Genomic DNA, 19,222 nt, shown 5'->3' with positions numbered 1-19,222 from the left:
TGAGCAGGTGGGGAGCTGATGGAGGGCGGTGGGCTCCCCGTCACCGCAGCTGGGTCAGGAAGGTCTGATTGCCTGCGCACGGCTTTATCACCACCGGCAACAGAGTTCCACGCGGGATGCGGAGCAATCACTACGCGGCAGAGAGGCTGCAAGCAACTCGCGGCCCCCGAGGCTGGCTCCAGGACCCTGGAGACACAGCGCGCGCGGGGAGCCTCCCCTCCCAGCAGACAGCCTGTCCCAGGCTCCGCCTGGCTGGGGCGCAGGCTGCGGGGACGCGCCCACCTGCCTGGCCTGCGGGGAAAGGCGTCGGGGCTGAACGTCAGCGCATCCCCGCGCTGGCCCTTCAGCTACAGACAGGGACACGGTTGCCACGCCGCCAGGACCTGAGTCTTGATTCAACAAACCAGGGAGCACCAGGCGGCAGGTGGGTTCTTACCCTGGCCCTGTGAGAGCCCAGCCACAAATACATCACAGAACAGCGAACGTTTCACGGAGAGTCCACAACTTTTCTTTTTCTTTCTTTTTAATCAGACAGTGTTAGAACCAGACTGATCCTCCAGACCCCACAAATATTTCATTTGTCAGAAGACCTCTCTCCGGTCCCGCCCCCAGCCCTTTGGCCACACCTAACACATTGGCCCCGCCCCAAACCTTGGGCCCCACCCCCAGCCCTTCAGCCCCGCCCCATAACAGATCACTGGCCCAGGGCTCCGTATCAATGCATGTTTGTTCAGAGAATCGGCAGTCAGTGCCTGGGGCTCAGAGTAGAAAACAGAGGTGGGAAAAGAGCCTTGAGAGCCGGTGTCCAGATGAATGAACGCACTGGAAAGGGGAGGAGGCTGTGTGCTCAGGGGAGGCTTCCTGGAGGAAGGGGCCTCTGACACTGGGGTCAGGTCGTTTTCTGGAGCCCAGTCCAGCTCGGGGTTCCCTTTGTGCATTCCGTAGCACTGAGGGCTGTTAGCACGCTCCCAAGAAGGGAGGTGCTGGGGTGCAGGCCCCGGGGCTGGACTCGGGCAGGCCAGGACAGAGGGATGGAGAGAGCCACCGGGCAGGAAAGATCTGGCTTTGTGAGGCCCCAGTGAGGTGAAAGGGGAGGAGGTGGACGACGGGAGGGCAGGACGGGTGCACAGCTCCGTTCTAGGGGAGCCACGCATGAGGACCTCCTGGCAGCCAGCCTGGAGACAGAGAAGCCACTGAGCACCATGCCTCACCCAGACGCCTGGAGCTGGTCCTCCACCTGCTCCTGCCTCATTCAACACACTCGGAAAGGGAGCCAGGTCCCCAGGTGGGGCCCCACAGAGGCCAGTCCCTCCACAGCAGGGGGTGCAGCAGCACCCAGCACCACCCAGCACCACCAGGACAGCGGGGAAGGGCACTGAGATGAGTGGGGCCTCTCCCGGGGACATCTCACCTGGGAGCCACTGTCCCACCAGGCCTGGACCCGCCATCCCCGAGGACACCGCGGGCACGCAAAGTTGGAACGGGGACTCCTGAGGGCCACCGGGACCAGGGCAGGCCAGAGGAGTCCCGCCGGCCTCGTTGGAGACAAGACTGATTCCTCCCTCGACTCCTGCCAGCCCTTCGAGTAAATAAGTGAACGTGAGAGGGCCTGCGGGAGCCCTCCACCGCGCCCGCCGGGGTGAAGGAGAGCCAGGGAGGCTTGCCCGGATCCGTTGCCAGCTGCGGGGCTGTTTCTGGAAAGCCCAGCCATCAAGACAGCTTGTGCTGCCTGCTGGGAGCCTCAGTGAGCGCTGCTCCAGGGCCCAGATCTGGAAACCGCGTGGAGGGGCCAGGGGAGGGAGCGGCAGGCTGGAGGCTTCCCAGACGCCGTGGGAGCCCTGGGGCAGCCCCGGCAGCCCCAAGCTGGGCTCGGGGGCTACCCATGGCCTGCGCAGCCGCTTTCAGAAAGGGACACCGCCAGGCACTGTCAGTCCCGTGTGCCACCCAGGCCCCTGGGAGGGCGGCGAGCGACGGTCTTCCCAGCAACCTGACCCAGCAGAGGCTCAGGCCCCTCTCCGCGGGCCTCCCTCCAGCAAGGGTCCCGGCCCCTGGCCTCCTTGTCACCGGTCTCCTCCTGTCACTCGGCCGGCACCCACGGCTCTGGGTGACAGGTGGCATTCTGTCAAGGTCGTTAACTCCGGAGCACCACATTTTAATGCAAAAATGAGCCCTTCTAAATCAGCACAGCTGTGACGCTACATAAAGAAACAGGGATTTTAATGTTTTGCTTTTCTTCCCTTTTCTATTGCCACATTATCATAACATCCTCCCATAATTACACCCATAAAAGTCACCTGAAAATACTTCATGCCACAAAAGTTGATCTGCATATTTCACGCCGTGGCCTGTCAAGTGGCAGGTCCAGAGCAGGGAACAGAGCGGGTGGGCTGAGCAGCTCACCTCGTTTTTTTTAAGTATTATTTTATTTATTTTTTAGGGGGGAGGTAATTACGTTTATTTACTTATTTATTTATTATTTAATGGAGGGACTGGGGATTGAACCCTGGACCTTGTTCATGCCAAGCACGCACTCTACCACTGAGCTGTACTCGCCCCCGGCAGCCCCCATCTTGGGTACACTGTCTTCTGGCCTTGCTGCGGGGACTGAGATGTCAGGGAGCATCCAAGAGGGTGTGGACCCTCCCTTGGTGTCTCAGGGGAAGGGGCACCAGTCAGCCTGGCTGCCTTCCAGGGGCAAGACTGCCTCCACCTCCCTGGTCCTGGAGTACGGAGCTCAGCGAATACGAACCCCATGCACAGGTAAAACCTCTCTCTATGGAGCTGAAAGAAATAAACAGCACCTCTCCTCCTGCTGGAAATTCATCAAATAAAGGAGGGAACAGGAGGAGGGAAAAAAAGGACACGAAATAAACTTCTGAGTGCTGCCACTCCATTAACTTTCCAGTAGTCTCCATTTTACCTCTTCACAAACTCCAGAAATAAAATTTCAACAGCAGAAAAGTGGCATATTCTAATCTCTCCTAAATATGCAATAAATTATATTTATAAAGGAAATGCAACATCAGAGAGCCCACGCTCCATTAGGATTCTAATGGATTAAAAACAATTCAGATGCTGTTTGCAATTTCTTCTCACGGCTGCGGCCGAGGACGTGAAGTTAACTTAAAGCTACAATTCAACTCTGATGAGATTTATTTGCGAAGAAAAAAGTCAAAAACAGTCACACTGCCTCTCCCCACCCTGCTCCCTGGTGCTTGAAAATAAAGGCTTTCCTGCCACCGTTTACACACCAGGAAGGTCTGTCCACCAAGCCTGTCCAGACAGGGGACGTGCAACCACGGGGAAGCACCGCCTTCTCCACCTTCAAATGAAAGCCTGCGCACAAGTGTCAAGTCAAGGCTTAGTGCGGTGGGGCAGGCACAGGCCCACCGTTCCCTCCGCGTCCCTCACTGTTACTACAGCCGATACGTCGTCTGCCAGCGTGAGACACCGCGTCTTCGGGGTCATGGGGACGAGCCCAGCACATAGTGAAACCAGGCTTCGCCAGAGCTGTCCCACTCGAGCCGAGGACCAGGTCCAGGCAGCCCTCTCCGCTCCAGACACGCTAAGGGGAAGACGCTCTCAATCAGCGTTTTCTAAGCCACAAGGACAGATGTTTCCCCAGAGCAGAACGAAGGAGAATTTCAACTTCCTCCTCCAAGCTCTCCACCCGCAAGCCCACCCTTTACCAGGCGTGCAGCCCTGCTGTTCAGGGAGAGCACACTGAGACGGAGTGTGCATCTTTAAGACAGCATCGAGGGGCCCCTCTCCCCTTCCTGCTTTTCTTCCCCAATAGGAGAAAATGACAAGGCTGTGTCACTATAGCAACTAAGCTAATTGATGGGCTGCAGGTCCTTCTCCAGCCAGAGGGTGGAGCTCAACTCCTTAAACAGGAATCTCAGCGGGCTGCAGAGAAGGGAGGGCTTTCCCTGGCCCAAGAACGTAGCACCCGCCAGCCGACAACCAGGCCAAGAAACAGTCCAGTCTTCTTTTCAGCAGCGCCAGGAAGTCAACACCTTGCATGCTGCAGAGGAACGCCCCAATCTAATAGGCAGGATAATTGAATCTTCTATGATACGTATCAGTTTCCCTAATTAATATGATACAAATATATCTGCTCCATAACACAAAAACATTTGGGGCAATAAAAATCCCGACTGATAACAAAAACAATTTACAAACACGGATTCTAACTGTTCTTCTTTATCCCAGATATACTGGAAAAGAAAATGAACTCACAGGAACTGTTAATTTGCATTTTATTTGCTTTATCAATTCTAAAAAGAAAGGACTTCTTTTTCTCTAGGACTGATGTTCCAAGCTATAAATTATTATTATGTCTATTTTGTATTTTAGTGAAATGTTTCATTTCTCCAAGTGCACATGCCTGTTTGTGTTTTAGGGAAATGTCTAATTTCTCCAAGTGCATTTGGTGTAACGGGGTGTGTCCAAAAACATTATCTTATTGTCATTATTCCCTCACATGGCGATGGACACAGCCGTCAAGATGTGGTTAACCCAAGCTTTCGTTATTAATGATTTCTGCTCTTCTGGATAAGACATTTTTTACGAAATGTCCTTGTCCTGCTGGAAGAGCTGTTTCCAGAAGGCCAGGGAGGCCTCCTAAAGGCAGCCTGAGTGGAGGACGGGGTCTGGGTTCCACCAAGCGTCTGAGCAGCTGCCGGAGGCTGCACTCTGACCCCCGAGAGAGGCAGGCAGCAGTCCCAGCCCCGCAAAGGTGTGAGTGTCAGGATAGACGGAGCGGTGTGCCTTCAGGTCCCGCGGTGCCGGGGGAGGGGGCGGGGGGCGGGGCCGCGGAGGCTGCGCACATGGAGAAGGTGAGAAAGGGAGGCCTGGCTGGTGCGCCTGGGGCGTGAAGCGCTGAAGCCACGGGGCGGAGGTGCCATGTGCTTAACAACAATCAGCTGCTCTTTCCTGCACCTGGAGGGCTGCCTCCCCGCCAGCCTGTGGTTGCCGGGATCTCGCCTTGGCACCAAGGACATCGTCCCCAGAGCCGGCCAGAGACGGCAGCACAACGATCCCCTCCCCAGACACTGCTGAATGAGCCCCTCTCCCGTGATGCCGCCAGGAGGTGCACTCAAATGCCCCCTCCTCCGTGAGCCCCTGGGTTGTTCCGCCTTCAGCCCTTTCCCCACCACCAAGGAAGCTGGCTAGGGCTCTGCTCTGGCCCCGGGGGCGGCTGCCCCCAGAGGGAGCAGACCTGGCTCAAACCCCCAGGCCCCGCTCCAGGCAGCCAGCCCAGCCGGTGCCCTCGGAGGGGCGCCCAGGGTGCATGCCGGATCTAAGTGCCAGCCTGGGCAGCTGGGCTAGCCACCCGGCAGGGGATCTTCCCGCTCCCAGACCCCTCCCCGCGAGGTGCCACAGCGGCGCCAGCAGCTAGAGAGAAGTGCAGAAGGGGGCTGAGCGGAGCAGCACAATTCCTGCTCTGAGCACCGGGCTTCCCTCGCGATTCCCGCGGGCTGGGCTGTCCCAGGACTCGGGCGACCGCAAGCGGCCGGGATCTCCATGGCCCGCTGCGGTCCCATTTTGGAGACAGCGGCGGGCTGGAACTGGGAGCTCCGAGGCCAAGGGCCTGCGAGGTGGAACGAGGCTTGGCGCCGGCCTCTTTTTTTTTTTTTTTTTTTTTTGGTAAAGAATCCATATTTTTCCATCGGTTCCGGCGCCCGTGGCAATTCTCCATGACAGGTGTTGTTCCTCAGCACCCGTCCTTCCCTCTCGCTGGGGTGGAAAGGGAACGAGACCCTGTGCCAGGCGGTCGGCGGAGAGCCGACCAGCTCGCGCCATCCCGGCCAGGAGCCTGTGCCCGGGACGCTGAGCACTCCCGACCCACCCCGACCAGCGGCGAACCTGTGTCTGGAGCACTGCCCACCCCCTCCCACCCCAGTCCCTAGGCTGTGCCCGGTGTCTGACCACCCCCATTCCTTCAGCCCCATCCCCACGCACCCCAGCAGACCTCGAGCCTGTTCCCGGTCCCCCAGCCTCCAGCCTGTGCCCGGGGCACCCGCCAGCCCGTGCCTCCCCAGCCCCGAGCCCGCGGCCCCGCGCCAGACCCACTGAGTCACCGGCTCAGGTCCCCGGACACTAGTCGCGAAATGCCCGCGGCAGCAGCGGGACCTCTCCGGGCACCCCACCTCTCACTTCTCCCCTTTTTTAGGAAAGCGCCTGGCGAGCCTGCTTCCCGGGGCGACAGCAGCTCCAGCCGGGTGTCCTAGCTCGAGCCCCGCTGCTGCCCCGGGCGCCCCGCTCCGGACTCGGCTGCCGCGCCCCCACATCCCCCGCGGGAGTGTCGCCAGCGGAAGGCTCTGGGCAGGGCGCTCCGCCGACACCCCGGGCAGCGCTGCCCGCCCGCCCCGGACCCGCCGCCGCCTCCGGAGCGCGCGGCTCCGCCAGGAAGCCGCCGGCCCGGCTCAGACCGCGGGCCTGGGCCGGGAGCGGCGGCGGCGGCACGCCGGGCAGCCGCGGGCACCGCCGCGCAGGGACGCGCCGCGCCACCCGGGGCCTGGCGCCTGGGCCCTGCCCCAGAGTCGGGGGAGGGAGGCTCGGCAGCGGCGCCGGCCTCTGAAGTGCAAGAGAGCTGGGAGCCTGGGGGGACCCTCGCCCTCCCGGCCAAGCGAAGGACCGGCGGGGACCTGGGGAAAGGCGCGCCCGGAGCTCGTAACTCCTCACAGACTCGGGGCGGCCCGCAGGGCGCCCCGCCGGGGCCGCGGCCCGGGATCGGGGGCCGGGGCCGGGCCGAAGGGGCCGTGCGGGGGCCCGGGCCGCGCGGTACTCACTGCAGTAGGCGATGAGCAGGCTGGCCAGGATCATGAACGCCCAAAAAGTTGAGGACATGCTGGGCAGGGTGGTCGCATCTTGCCGGCTGCTTGTCCTGGGCGATGGCGCCATTGAAGCCGCGGCGCCCGCGCGGGGGGCAGCAGCGCGTCTCAGCAGCCGGCCCTGCCCGCGCCCCCGCGCCGGCCTCCACGTGCGGGCCCCGCGCGCGCCATCCTCCGCCGCCGCCGCCGCCGCCGCCGCCGCGCCCGGGCTCCGGCCCACTGCGCCCCGCGCCGGCCCGCCCCGCGCGCCGCGCCCGCGCCCGCGCCCGCCGAGCCCGGGGACGCCGGCCCTGCCGCTCTGGGCGTCGCTGCGCGCCCGGGCTCGGCGCGCCGACCAGCGATGCGAGGGGCGCGCCCGACGCGCGTGCCCGGCGCCGCGGGGGCCTCGCGCGGGCCCCGGGACTGGCGGGGGAGGCCCGCGGCGGAGGGGACGAAGCGCCAGAGCCGCGCCTCTGGATGGCGACAGAGACGGCCCGGCGCGCCCGCAGCCTGGACTCCTCAGGGGAGGACGGGCCCGGCCAGCGTGAAGTTTGCGGACTTGGGCCATGTGGCCCGCGGCCCTGGACGCCCGCATCCTTCCCCGCCCCTGCCTGCAACGCTGGGGTGCCGGGTGTTGCCTGGGGCGGGGGTACCGGGATTTATTCCCAGCACTTTGGTCCGTTTCCTCTGATGGGCCTTGTGATCCCTGTTCTGTTCTGTGTATTGGTGTCCCCAGCCCCCAGCAGAGCACAGCCTTGGCCCCACGCAAAGTCCGCTGAGTTCTCGCACCTAGGAAGGCTGCCCGTTTCCCTAGGCGGGGAAGGGACACATGTTCCCGGAGCTCTCTCCTTGTCCCCGCTGTAGCCCCTCCACCTCAGCCCACTGCCCTGGACTTGGTGAATGGCCTCTGTGCCCCACGTTCACAAGGCCTCAGTCTCATATCTCCAGACTACCCCCTACCCCTGCCAGGAGCTGGTCTCCTATGAAAACGCTGAGGTTGAAAAAGCTGACTCCTTGGAGGTCAGTTTCCCCACCCCCTCCTCCTGCGCAGGCCTCGTCGGCAAGACAAGCTCCCATGTCCAGGTGCTCACCTGAGGGCTCTGCTACCAGGGCCTGCCGTGCCGGCCACACTGTCCACCAGGCGCTGCCTCCTGCCAGCTGGCGGACATGCCATAGAAACTCACCCTTCCCAACCCAGAGTCTCTTCTGGATTCTGCATGAGGAAGGGGAGCTGCAGGACCCATGAGGTCCTGTTGGAGCTGGGGACCCTTTCTCAGGAGCCACTAGGGGGCTTGAGCGCTGGACTGAACAGCTGGGAGAAGCGAAGATGGAAGACGGTCCCCAGCATCACTCCTCCACCCGAGTCCTGGCTTGGGAGGCCCCCAAGGAACCCCAGAGCTTACCATGAAGGCATGAGGGAACAGCTGTCCCCAGACCATGCACGCAGGCACCCCTCCACATACACACACACACACACACACACACACACACCCTGTGGGGGAAATCCAGCAGGGAGGAGGAGGCCCAGACCAGGCGGTCTGTCCAGGTCCCAGGGGTTGGCTCGGTGGGAGCCTTTTCCAGGGGCTCCGGCATGGCTGGGGCTAGTAATGTGACTGTGTCCAGGCTCATTTTTTTGGGTATATATATATATTTCTATTGAAGTATAGTTAGTTTACAATGTTGTGTCAGTTTCTGGTGTACAGCAGGAAGCACCCTAAATGTCCATCGACAGATGACTGGATAAAGAAGTTGTGGTATATTTATACAATGGAATACTACTCAGCCATAAACAATAACAAAAATGACATTTTTTCCATAAATTTTCTACTCCTGTTTCATGAAAATACTCTGACTTTGCTGCTCAGTATCTTCTCAACCTGCAGCTCCTTGTCTCCCTTTGCCGGCAGGGAGGTGCAGCCAGACTTGTGCTCCTGAGAACCCCAGGGGACACAGGGGGCAGGACCCCTTGTCTTATGTGCCCTGCTGGCCTCTGCCCCCTGGCCAGGGAGGGGCCACCACGGATGCCTGAATCTCCACCTGACAATCCATTCCTTTGACTGAAGCCTTTCATCCTGTTAAAAGGATGTACCTTATAAAAGTGTTTCATCTTCCATTTCGTCCTGTTCATTCTGAACTCCTGCTCTGGACAGTCCTGTATTCAATGCCCGTTTACTGAGCACCTGCTAGATGCCAGGTGCTGGAGGAGGGGTGGTAAACCAGACAGGTGCTTTCTGTCCCCTGGAAATTTCCGGTGGGGTAGGAAACCAGCCGTCACAGAGCAGTGTGGCCAGTGCTGTGAGGGAGGGATAGAAGAGTCTGTTGGGGCAGAGGAGAGATTTGGCCCCGAGTCAGGTTGTGGGACGCAGTCAGGGTGTCCAGGGAAGCTCCCAGTAGAGTGGTTTCCAAACATTTTTGGAGGCATCCTTAAGACAAATGTGCGTGCACACACACACACACACACACACTTGAAATGAAAGTTTCGCAGAACAATACACCATCGGTACTCTCTGGTATGTCCTAGTCTGGCCAGTTCATTTCTTAAAGTGCTGGCTGTCCACCTGATAATTTTGGTTACTGTCATTTTCTTTGTTTGACAAACACTGTTCCACAGAGAGATGTGCTCTCTGATGAACTTGGGAGGATACCTTGGGGCTGTCATGCCAAAGGACTCAGGGGATGGTGATGGCGACCGTGGGATGGTTGGGGAGGTTGCTCCAAGCAGATGGAGGAGGCACACTGAGTGAGTTAAACCACCTCCTTCATCCCAAAACTCAGACCTGGAGATTTTTGTAGCTGCAATGTTAGGGGTTTGACCTGTTAAAGAAAAAAAACATGTTCAACGACACTTGTTAAAGATGGTAAGGCAGACTTTATTCAGCACCACCAAACTATGTACCGGGACCGCGGGGGTGAGGTTTTGCAGTCGGGGAGAGAGACTGGGCTCAGCTCTGAGGAAGCCATGAACAAGTGGTTATTTATAGCCGAGGAGCAGGTGGGTCAAGGATGGAAAATTACTAACATCAGGGGTGGGGGTGCTTCTGGCTAAACCAGCGCAACAGGATTCTTGCTGAAGGCAGACCAGGCGGTCAGGCGCCACCCTGCGGGCGGGGGTAGTGGAGAGAGGAGCCTCCTCGGGTATCCCCGGGTGGGGGGTTTCTGATAAACCGACTTAGCAGGGTTCTTGCTAAAACTGGATCTAGAAGGAAGCACACAGATGGGGCCCAAAGAAGGTCCAGGAGCCCGTCTGGAGATTGATTGAGCAAAGAACCTTGTTGAGGGGAAAACTTCAGGAAGCCGGAGCAGCAGATTGACTAGTTCATGCCGAGTACTGAAAACCCACAGCAGCAAGAACGGGGAATGGAGTTCTTGGCACTTACGCCTCAGAATCCAGGGTGCAGAGAGTCTGAAACCCAGCGAGGCTGGAAGGGGCAAGGAGGGGGGGATAAGAGACGGGACTGGGGCCTCCTGACCGGGGCCGAGGGGCTGACACACAGCCGGGAGGCAGCCCAGGGGCAGGGGCAGATGCCGGAGGTTCCCGGAGGCCTGGTGAGAGACCAAGATGGAAACTGAGGATGGAGATTAGCACAGCGCTGAATTCTGTTGCTAGGAGACGGAAAGCTCAGATCGGGATCCAGCGGGTACTAGCAAGTGACAGCGTGCCGTTGCTGATTGGCTGGGTTTGATCAGCAGCCAGAGCGGATGGAACGTTACGTTGTGGAACTCGACTAAGTTTATTAGAGGATCACACCGCCGCCCTCACTCCAAGCCTGGGAAGCGAGGGACGTGGGCATTCAGCCCCGAGGGAGTCCCCGGGCCTCACCCCACACGCCGCGCTGACGGTCCCAGGGAGGGGCGTCCCTCACCGCGGATGCCTCAGGTGGCCACGGGGGCACCAGCAAAGGAAAGACCCCGGAAGGGAGGTGTGGTTCAAGAAAGTGGGTCACAAGGCACCCCTCCCAAGTCCGGGCAGGAAATTGTAGCATCTCCCCTGCGGGGAACGCATTCTCTGCTCTCGCGAACAGGAATATTGGCTGTGGTTGTCCCGTTCTCTCTTGGCTTCTCCACATTGAGTGTCATATTTGTCACTGAGTCGTGGGCTGCCCGTGACCGAGAGCTCCCAGGGACCCTGCACCTGGGGCTGGATGTTTTAACTGGGTGAGACGTTGGGATGTCTCCACTGGGACAATGCAGAGGGACGCTTTTATGAAAAAGCAGGCACTCGTGTGTGAAGCACACATGGGGATCTGTGTCCGGCAGGCGGCTGCAGGCCTGGGCTGTGGGGCCCGGCTACTCCTCGCCTGGAGCATGGCGGGTTCCCTCTGAGGGCTGCCCCTGCCGTCCGCGTCTCCCCTGTGCACTAGCAAAGACATCACTGTGTGCCACGGGGGGCGAGGGTCGGGGGGCAGGACAGGTGTTCAAGTCCACGTGGGAGGCGGGCCGGCTGCTTCTCTCGGAGACTGAGGCTGGTGGGAGACCAGCGCATCCTTAATTCTTTAGGAGGTGGGGGTGACTTGCGCTGGGGCCTGGGCACGGTGGGCCAGGACGGAGGTGTCCAGAGTGACCCTAGGCTCTGGCTGGAAAACTAGGGAGAGAGCTGCAGTGTCGACAGAGACAGGCACCGGCCAGCTGCGGGGGACACGTCCTAGTCAAGGCGGTCAGCCGCTTGCGTGGTGAGCTTTCAGGCTGCCGGCGAAGGCGCAGGAGGGGGGCACCCGGGGGCAGAGGAGGGGGGGCAGCTTCAGCGGGAGCAGACGGAGCTCCATGGGGGCGAGACCACGGGATGAAGCCTCAGCGCCTGGAGCTGCGCCTTCCGTGGAGTCGGCGGGTGGGATCGCGGTGTCATTTTTATGAATAATTATCCATTTTACTGATTCAGTCCTAACACTGATAAGTGGTGCTTCTCTACTCTGTCCTGAGTGCCAGGCACGATTCCAAGTTCTGTGCAGGTGGAGACGGCTGACCCTACCTTCAGAACGGCGCTGGGAGCGCGCCTCCCGGGTCACAGAGGAAGCCGGGGCGGGAAGGAGGGGCGGGGGTGCTCCAGGGGTTGGGGCGGGGTGCTCCGGGGTTTCAGCCGGTGAGGGTGGCCGGCGGCCCGGCAGCCGGGCTGCAGACGGTGTCCTCGCGGGCACTGCTGGCCCTGCCTCTCACGGCTCCAGTAAGTTCATTGCTAGAACATTTTGTAAAATGGACAGATAAACAGAAAGAAAACAAAATGTTCTTGCCTTCTGCCGCCCAGAGTCAACCACACTTGGCATTTTGTTGGAAACTGCTACATTTCTTTTTTAAAAAATTTTTTGAGGGGTAATTAGGGTTTTTTTAAAAAAAATATTTATCTTTGATGGAGATACTGGGGATTGAACCCAGCATGTTTTGCATGCTACGCACGTACTCTACCACTGAGCTATACCCTCCCCTTCCCTCTCTCTTTTTTTTCAATTGAATTATAGCTGATTTACAGTGTTGTGTTAGTTTCTGGTGTGCAGCACAGTGATTCAGTTATACACATATATACACGGATATTCTTTTTCATATTCTTTTTCATTAGGTTGCTCCAAGCGGTTGAATCTAGTTTCCTGTGCTATGCAGTGGAAACTTGTTGTTTATCTATTCTGCACATAGTAGTTTGTATCTGCAAATACCAAACTTTTTCTTCTTTCTTTCTTTTTTTTTTTTCACGTATCCTTTCCATAGCTCCTTAGTAAACAGATTCCTTGTATGGAGTGAACATTATTTCATGGCTTCACATATTGTCCCAGAAAATTCTTTCCTCAGCAGTCTGAAATTCTATAATGCATAGACACCATCATTTATTTAATCATTGTTTTATTTTTTGGACATTTAAATGATTTCTAGTGTTTTACGCTTTCAAGTGTTTCAGCAATGAATGCATTTGTACTCAAATCTTTTCCTATAGTTACGGTTATTTGTGGGGAAAAAAATGTGGAATTAGAATTGTTAGGTCAAAATAGGGATACCAGTTTAAGGCCTTCCTATGTATTGCCAAATGAATTTCCAAGTGATGTTATATTAATTTACATTCCTCTGGACAGTACGTGACAGTAGCCATTTCAGCCAGCCCATGCCAGCCTGGATTTTTTCATTGACTCAGATAACTTGGACAGTTACTCAGCTGATAAAGTGTTATTTCTGTTCTCGTTTGCCTGTGTTTGTTTTAATGAGGACTGGCAAGGCTCACGCATAAGTCGTCTTAGCATCTTTGGAGAGTGAACTGTTTACATCCTTTGCTGAGTTTTCTCCTGGGGTGTTTGTCTTTTATTGTTAACTAGCAGAAACTCTTTTAACTTTGGAAATTAACTTTCTGAAGTGTAAAAAATGCAGGAATGTCTAAATAAGACAACAACAGGCATTACCAATCTCTTACATGCATTACACATTATTTGTTCTTCAACTGTTGAGGGCTCAGCAGGCCAGTTTTCCTCTTGTCGATTTGAAGATGCTGTCAGTGGGAATGTGGGTTTTTCTCTTTTGTATCTTGCCATTTTTCATAGCTTTATGGAGGTGCGTGGGTCAGGGTTCTCCAGAGAAACAGAACCAATAAGAGAGACAGAGAGAGACTGAGGTTTAGGGAATTGGGCCATATGAGTGTGGAGGCTGGCAGTCCAGAAGTTGCAGGACAAGGCGGGCTGGAGCCCAGGCGAGAGCTGATGTCCCAGCTGGAGTCCAAAGACGTCTGGAGGCAGAGTTCTCTCTCTTGGGGAGATCTCAGTTTGTTTTGTCTTAAAACCTTCAACCCATTGGATCAGGCCCACCCACATTATGGAAGGTCATCTGTTTTCTCAAAGTCTGTTGATTTAAATGTTAATCACATTTTAAAAATACCGTCACAGCAGTATCTAGACTGGTGTTTGACCAAACGACTGGGCGTTGTAGTCCAGCCACGTGGACATGGACTTGAGCATCACAGGACACCTCACTGGTGTAGAATAAACAGCATGTACTTAAAATGGACTTTTGAAAAATATATTCTGACATGTGTGTACCTGTGGAAACACTGTCACAATCAAGAGAATGAACACATACCCATCACCCCGAACCATCCCCGCCCCGTGTGCCCCCCCCGCCCGCAGCCCCCTGCCCACTCCGAGCTGTGGTTTCCGTCGTGACACATTAGATCGCACTTCCTAGATGTCTATCAAAAGGACTCATATAATGCGTCCTCCTGTTTTCTAGCTTGGTTCACTCAGTAAAATTATTTTGAGATCCACCCACGTGACTGTATCAACAAACAGTTCACTACTTTTTACTGCCGAGTGATGCTCCGTTGCGTGAATATGACAGTTTTTTGTGAATTGACCTGTAGATGGACGTTCGGGTTGTTCGCAGGTGGAGCGATCACAGATCAGCCTGCTGGGAACATTCAGGCGTCAGTTTTTGTATCAGCGCATGTTTTTGTTTCTTGTGGGCGAATATCGAAGAGTAGAGTGGCTGGGTCGTGCTGTAGCTACACACTTGACTTTGTATGAGATGGTGAACCCTTTCACAACGTGACTGTACCCCTTTGCACCTGCTGCTCGCAGCGTATGAGTGTCCTCTTTGCTCCGAGTTCTCACGTCTCGGTGTCTGTTTGTTACCATCTTTGTAGGTTGAAATAGCATCTGCTGCAGTAACTTTTTTTGAAGTCCAGTCAGTTTCCGGTGTTGTGTCAGTTTCCGGTGCACAGCACAATGCTTCAGTCATACATGCACATACATATTCCTTTTCATCTTTTTTTTTATTATAGGCTACTGCAAGGTATTGAATATAGTTCCCTGTGCTGCACAGTATGAACTTATTGTTTATCTATTTTATACATAGTAGTTAGTATCTGCAAATCTCAAGCTCCCAGTTTATCCCTCCCCACCCCCTCCCCCCTCTGGTAAGCATAAGTTTGTTTTCTCTGTCTGTGAGTCTGCTTCTGTTTTATAAATAAGTTCATTTGTCTTTTCTTTGGATTCCACATACAAGTGATCTCATATGGTATTTTTCTCTCTTTTTCTGGCTTACTTCACTTAGAATAACAATCTCCAGGTCCATCCATGTTGCTGCAAATGGCATTATTTTATTCTTTTTTATGGCTGAGTAGTATTCCATTGTATATATACACCACAACTTCTTTACCCAGTCCACTGCTGATGGACATTTAGGCTGTTTCCATGTCTTGGCTATTGTAAATAGTGCTGCTGTGAACATTGGGGTGAGTATGTCTTTTTGAATTAAAGTTCCCTCGGACATATGCCCAGGAGTGGGACTGCTGGATCATATGGTGAGTCTAGTTTTAGTTTTTAAAGGAACCTCCGTACTGCTTTCCTGTGGCTTTAGTTTGCATTTCCCTAATGACTGATAATGTTAGGAGTCTTCTCATGTTCTTATTCTCATACATGCAAACAAATACTCCTACAGCAAAGTACCCACAATTCTTTATTGATTTTTGAGAGTTCTTTGTATAATCTAGATTCAAGGTCTTTGAGCAGACATATGATTTACAAATATGTTCTCCTAGTCTATGATTTGTCTTTTATTCTCCTAACAACGTCACTTGAAGACAGAAGTTTTTAATTGTGAGGAAGTCCCATTCATCAATTTGTTCTATAAAGTACATAGTTGGTGTCATATTTAAGATTTTTTGCCTAGTCCCAAACCAAAATGTTTCAGGCGTATTTACTTCTAGAAGTTTTATAGTTTTAGATTTATGATTTGTTTTGAGACAGTTTTAGTACATGGTGTGAGATACAAATGCCAATTTAAATTTTTTCAATCTGATGTTCAGTTGTTCTGGCACCATTTGTTTGAGAGATTATCCTTTCTTCACTGAATTTTCTCTGCAGCTTTGTTAAAAATCAGTTGGCAATGTCTGTGTGGGTCTGTTTCTAAGCTCTGCTCTGTACCACTCGCTGATCTATTTGTTCATGTTTATGCGCACTGTCTTCATTACTGCAGCTTTACAGAAAGTCTTGAAATAAGGTAGTGTTAGTCCTCCACTTTTTTCTTTTAAAAATGTTTTGACTTTTCTAGGTTATTTTCATTTCCATATGAACTTTCGAATCCATGTAGGGTGTAATTGCCATCTTAACAGCTTTGAGTCCACTGACCCACAGACACTGTGTATCTGTCCATTCAGGTCTTATTTCATTTCTCTCAGCAATATTTTATAGTTTTCAGTATACAGATCTTCCCATCTTTTGCCATGTTTATCACATTTTTGGTACCTTTTAAAATGATACTTTGCTATTACTTTAAATAATTTTTATTTCAATTTATGATTGTTCCTACTTATTAGAATTTCATTTGATATTTTATGTTGATAATATATCCTGCAACTTTGATAAACTCAGGTATTAGACCTAGTAACTTTTTGTTGATTCCATCAAATTCCTACATGTATAATCATTAACTTCCATGAATAAAGAGTTTCACTTCTTCCTTTCTAATCTGGATGAGTTTTATTTCTTTTTCCTGCTTTATTGCATTGGCCAGAAATGCCAGTACAATGTTGAATGTAAGTGACGGGAACAGACATTGTTGTCTTATTTCTGATAGTGAAGGAAAACTTTCAGTCTCTTCCCTTGTGTGTGATGCTAGCTGAAGGTTTTGCACACATGCTGTTTTGGGTTCTGGCAGTTCCTTTCCATGTCCCAGTTTTGGAGGGTTTTCATCAAAAATGGGCATTAGATTTTCTAAATGTTGTCTCTGTGTGTCTAGTGAGATAATCACATTGTCACCCCCTCAATTACTACTTTAGTTGTGTATTTTCATTCAATCCAAAATAATCTCTCACTTCCTTTTAATCACTTCCTTGAAAAGAAGAATTAATTAATTTCTTTCATGAGTTATTTAGAAGTATGTCTTTTAGTCTTTAAATATTCAGAAGATTTTCCAGAGATTTTATTTTATTGATTTTTAATTCCATTGACAAAGAAAATACTTTGTCTGACTTGAGTCCTTTATAAAGAATTTGGAACATGTTTTATGCCTAGAATATGGTCTATCATGGTAAATGTTCATGTGTACTTGATAAGAATGGAACACTGCTGTGTTGGGGGATAGTCGACAAACTTCTGTTCCATCCAGTTAGTCCTCAGTGTTGTTCAGGTCATGTGTGTCTTTAGTGGTCTGCCTGCTTACTCCGTCAGCTGCAGAACGTGCGCCGCTGCTTCTGCGCCTGTAATCTTGGATGTGTCTGTTTATCCCGCAGTCCTGCCAGCTTTGCCTGATGACCAGTATCTCGCAGACCATTGTTCCATAGACTTTGTCCATTTTTAATTGATTCCGGTGGGAGGGTATATTCAGCCACTGTTAGTCCATCTTTTTGAAAGCAAAATCACCCTTTTTGTATTTTTATAATTAAACATGTTTCACCCTGTAAAACATGTGGTAAACAGCCACCGCTTCAGTGACTCAGCGCTGCCTGCTGTCCCGTCCGCAGCCCTGTTGAGGGGAGGTTTCTCAGCACAGCCCAGGGGGGCAGTCGCAGCACACGTGACAGAGAACATGTAAGCTGCGGGGCACTGCCGTGTCAGCTGGCCAGGCTTCCAGAGCAGCAGACACCGGCTGCTTCCGGAATGGATGAGAAGGTGTTCACTGAGCAGAGGGCCCTGAAGGTCCACCGTCTCCAAGCCCCAGGCAGCCGGTCAGCACTTGTCCACCATCCTTCTGGTCCTCTTGGACTTTCCTTCTGGACTGTCCCCAGCGCACGCCAACGTGGGCAGCTCAGTGAGGGCCTCCCCGCCACCGGGCTCCTGCCCTCTTTGGTGTGTCCGGTCTTCCCTAAGGCCCTGCCTGCACTTTCCAGAAATGACCCCAGCATCAAAGGGGGTGGGCCCCCTTGTGTCCGGAGTCTCTGCAAAGCTGAGGAAGTGTCCACTGGGGCCCTGGGCTCCATCCCGTCGAGCTGTGAAGGTGGTGCTGGAAAGTTGCGGACCAGGGGCCTTGTGGCTGAGCGTGGACAGCCCTGCAAGGATTTTCTCCCCTCTGCTGCTTTTATTAAGTACTTCTAAAAATCCACTTTTTATTTTAAAACCATTTCCAGTTTATGGGAAAATGGTAACAAGAACACAGAGTCCCCTTACGCCCAGCACTGAACTCCCCGGGTGTCTGCATCTCGTGCCGTGCGCTTGTTACTGGGTTGATACCTTGCTCTAAACCAAAATCTGTACTTTCTTCAGATCTGCTTGGTTTTGGCCTGCTGCCTTTTTCTTTTCTTATTTTTGGGTCCTGGGCCCCCACCGAGGACACACACAACTTACAGTCTTTGCATCGCTCTAGGCTCACTGGGCTGTGTCGGGTTCTCAGATCTTCTTTGCCTTTGCTGATCTTGACAGCTTTGAGGAGTCAGGGAAGGTGTTTTGTAGGTACCCCACCTACTAGGATTTGTCTAATGTTTTCCCAGGGTTAGACTGGGGCCCTGGGTTTTGTAAGGAGGGCCATGGAGGGGAAGTGTCCTCTCCCCATCACATCAGGATGAGAGTTCTGTCCCAGCTCCTTGAAGGCAGAGTGTCTGCAAATTCTTCAGAAGGTTTCTGCCTGAGAGATGCGTGTCTTGTCCTGTTTGTGTCCTCGGCTGGGCACGCATGTTAGCACGGAGCCGGGGCCGCCTGCCCGCATGGCGTGCGCCTGAGCGCTGCCTGACCTGCTCTGCTGCTCCGGCCGCCGGCGCTCCTTCAGCGGGCCCCTCTGTGCCGCTTGCCACGCCCGCGTCACAGAGCGTGTTCTGTCTTTAAGAGCTTATTCAGTATTTTCAGGGTATGTTTTTATCCATCTGTCCACCTGTCTGCACAACAAAACGGCTGTGATTAGCGGAAGATGACCTGGGAGGGGACCCAGTGTCAGAGCAGCCCCAGAAAAATCACGGCTGGTTTATTGTAGGTGGAATTGTGTCTCCGCCGGGCTTTTCCCAGCTCGCTGCGACGTAACAGGCATACGACACTGCGTGAGATTAAGGTGTGCAATGCAGTGGTTTTATACACACGCGTATTGCGAAATGATGATCAGGGAGATTAGTTAATACGGAGGTTCATCAAAAAATTAAAAACAGAACTACCACGTGGTCCAGCAATCCCACCTCTGGGTATTTATCCAAAGGAATTGAAATCAGTACCCGAAGGAGACACCTGCACCCCCATGTTCCCTGCAGTGTAATTCACAGTAGTCAAGACGGGAAGTCGGCCGGAGTGCCCGCCCGTGGGTGGGCGGGTAAAGAAGACGTAGTGTCTGTATATACACAATGGGATATGGTTCGGCCGCGAGAAGGGAGGAAGTCCTGCCATTTGCAACGCGGCTGGACCTGGAGGGTGTTACGCTAGATGAACGGAGTCAGACAACGATGGACACGGCGTGATCTCACTCACGTAGAGCCTGAGAAGAAGCAAGCTCATAGAGAGAATAGACTGGTGGCTGTTTTCTTTTGA

General features: G+C 53.8%; 1 protein-coding gene across 1 annotated transcript in view; it reads right to left on the bottom strand.

Annotated features, from left to right (window-relative positions):
- The window catches only part of TAFA5 (TAFA chemokine like family member 5), a 168,312-nt gene extending 161,282 nt beyond the window's left edge, over positions 1–7,030 (bottom strand). The window contains exon 1 of the mRNA XM_032492512.1: positions 6,795–7,030. Coding sequence (XP_032348403.1) covers positions 6,795–6,906 — 112 coding nt within the window. The 5' untranslated portion in view covers positions 6,907–7,030. The remainder of the gene's footprint in view (positions 1–6,794) is intronic.
- Between the last annotated feature and the right edge of the window lie 12,192 nt (positions 7,031–19,222).

This window comes from Camelus ferus, chromosome 12, assembly GCF_009834535.1.
Source record: "Camelus ferus isolate YT-003-E chromosome 12, BCGSAC_Cfer_1.0, whole genome shotgun sequence".
NCBI classification, from domain to species: Eukaryota; Metazoa; Chordata; class Mammalia; order Artiodactyla; family Camelidae; genus Camelus; species Camelus ferus.
The sequence above is the reverse complement of the archived record's forward strand: the minus strand, read 5'-3'. Positions and strand labels throughout refer to the sequence as shown.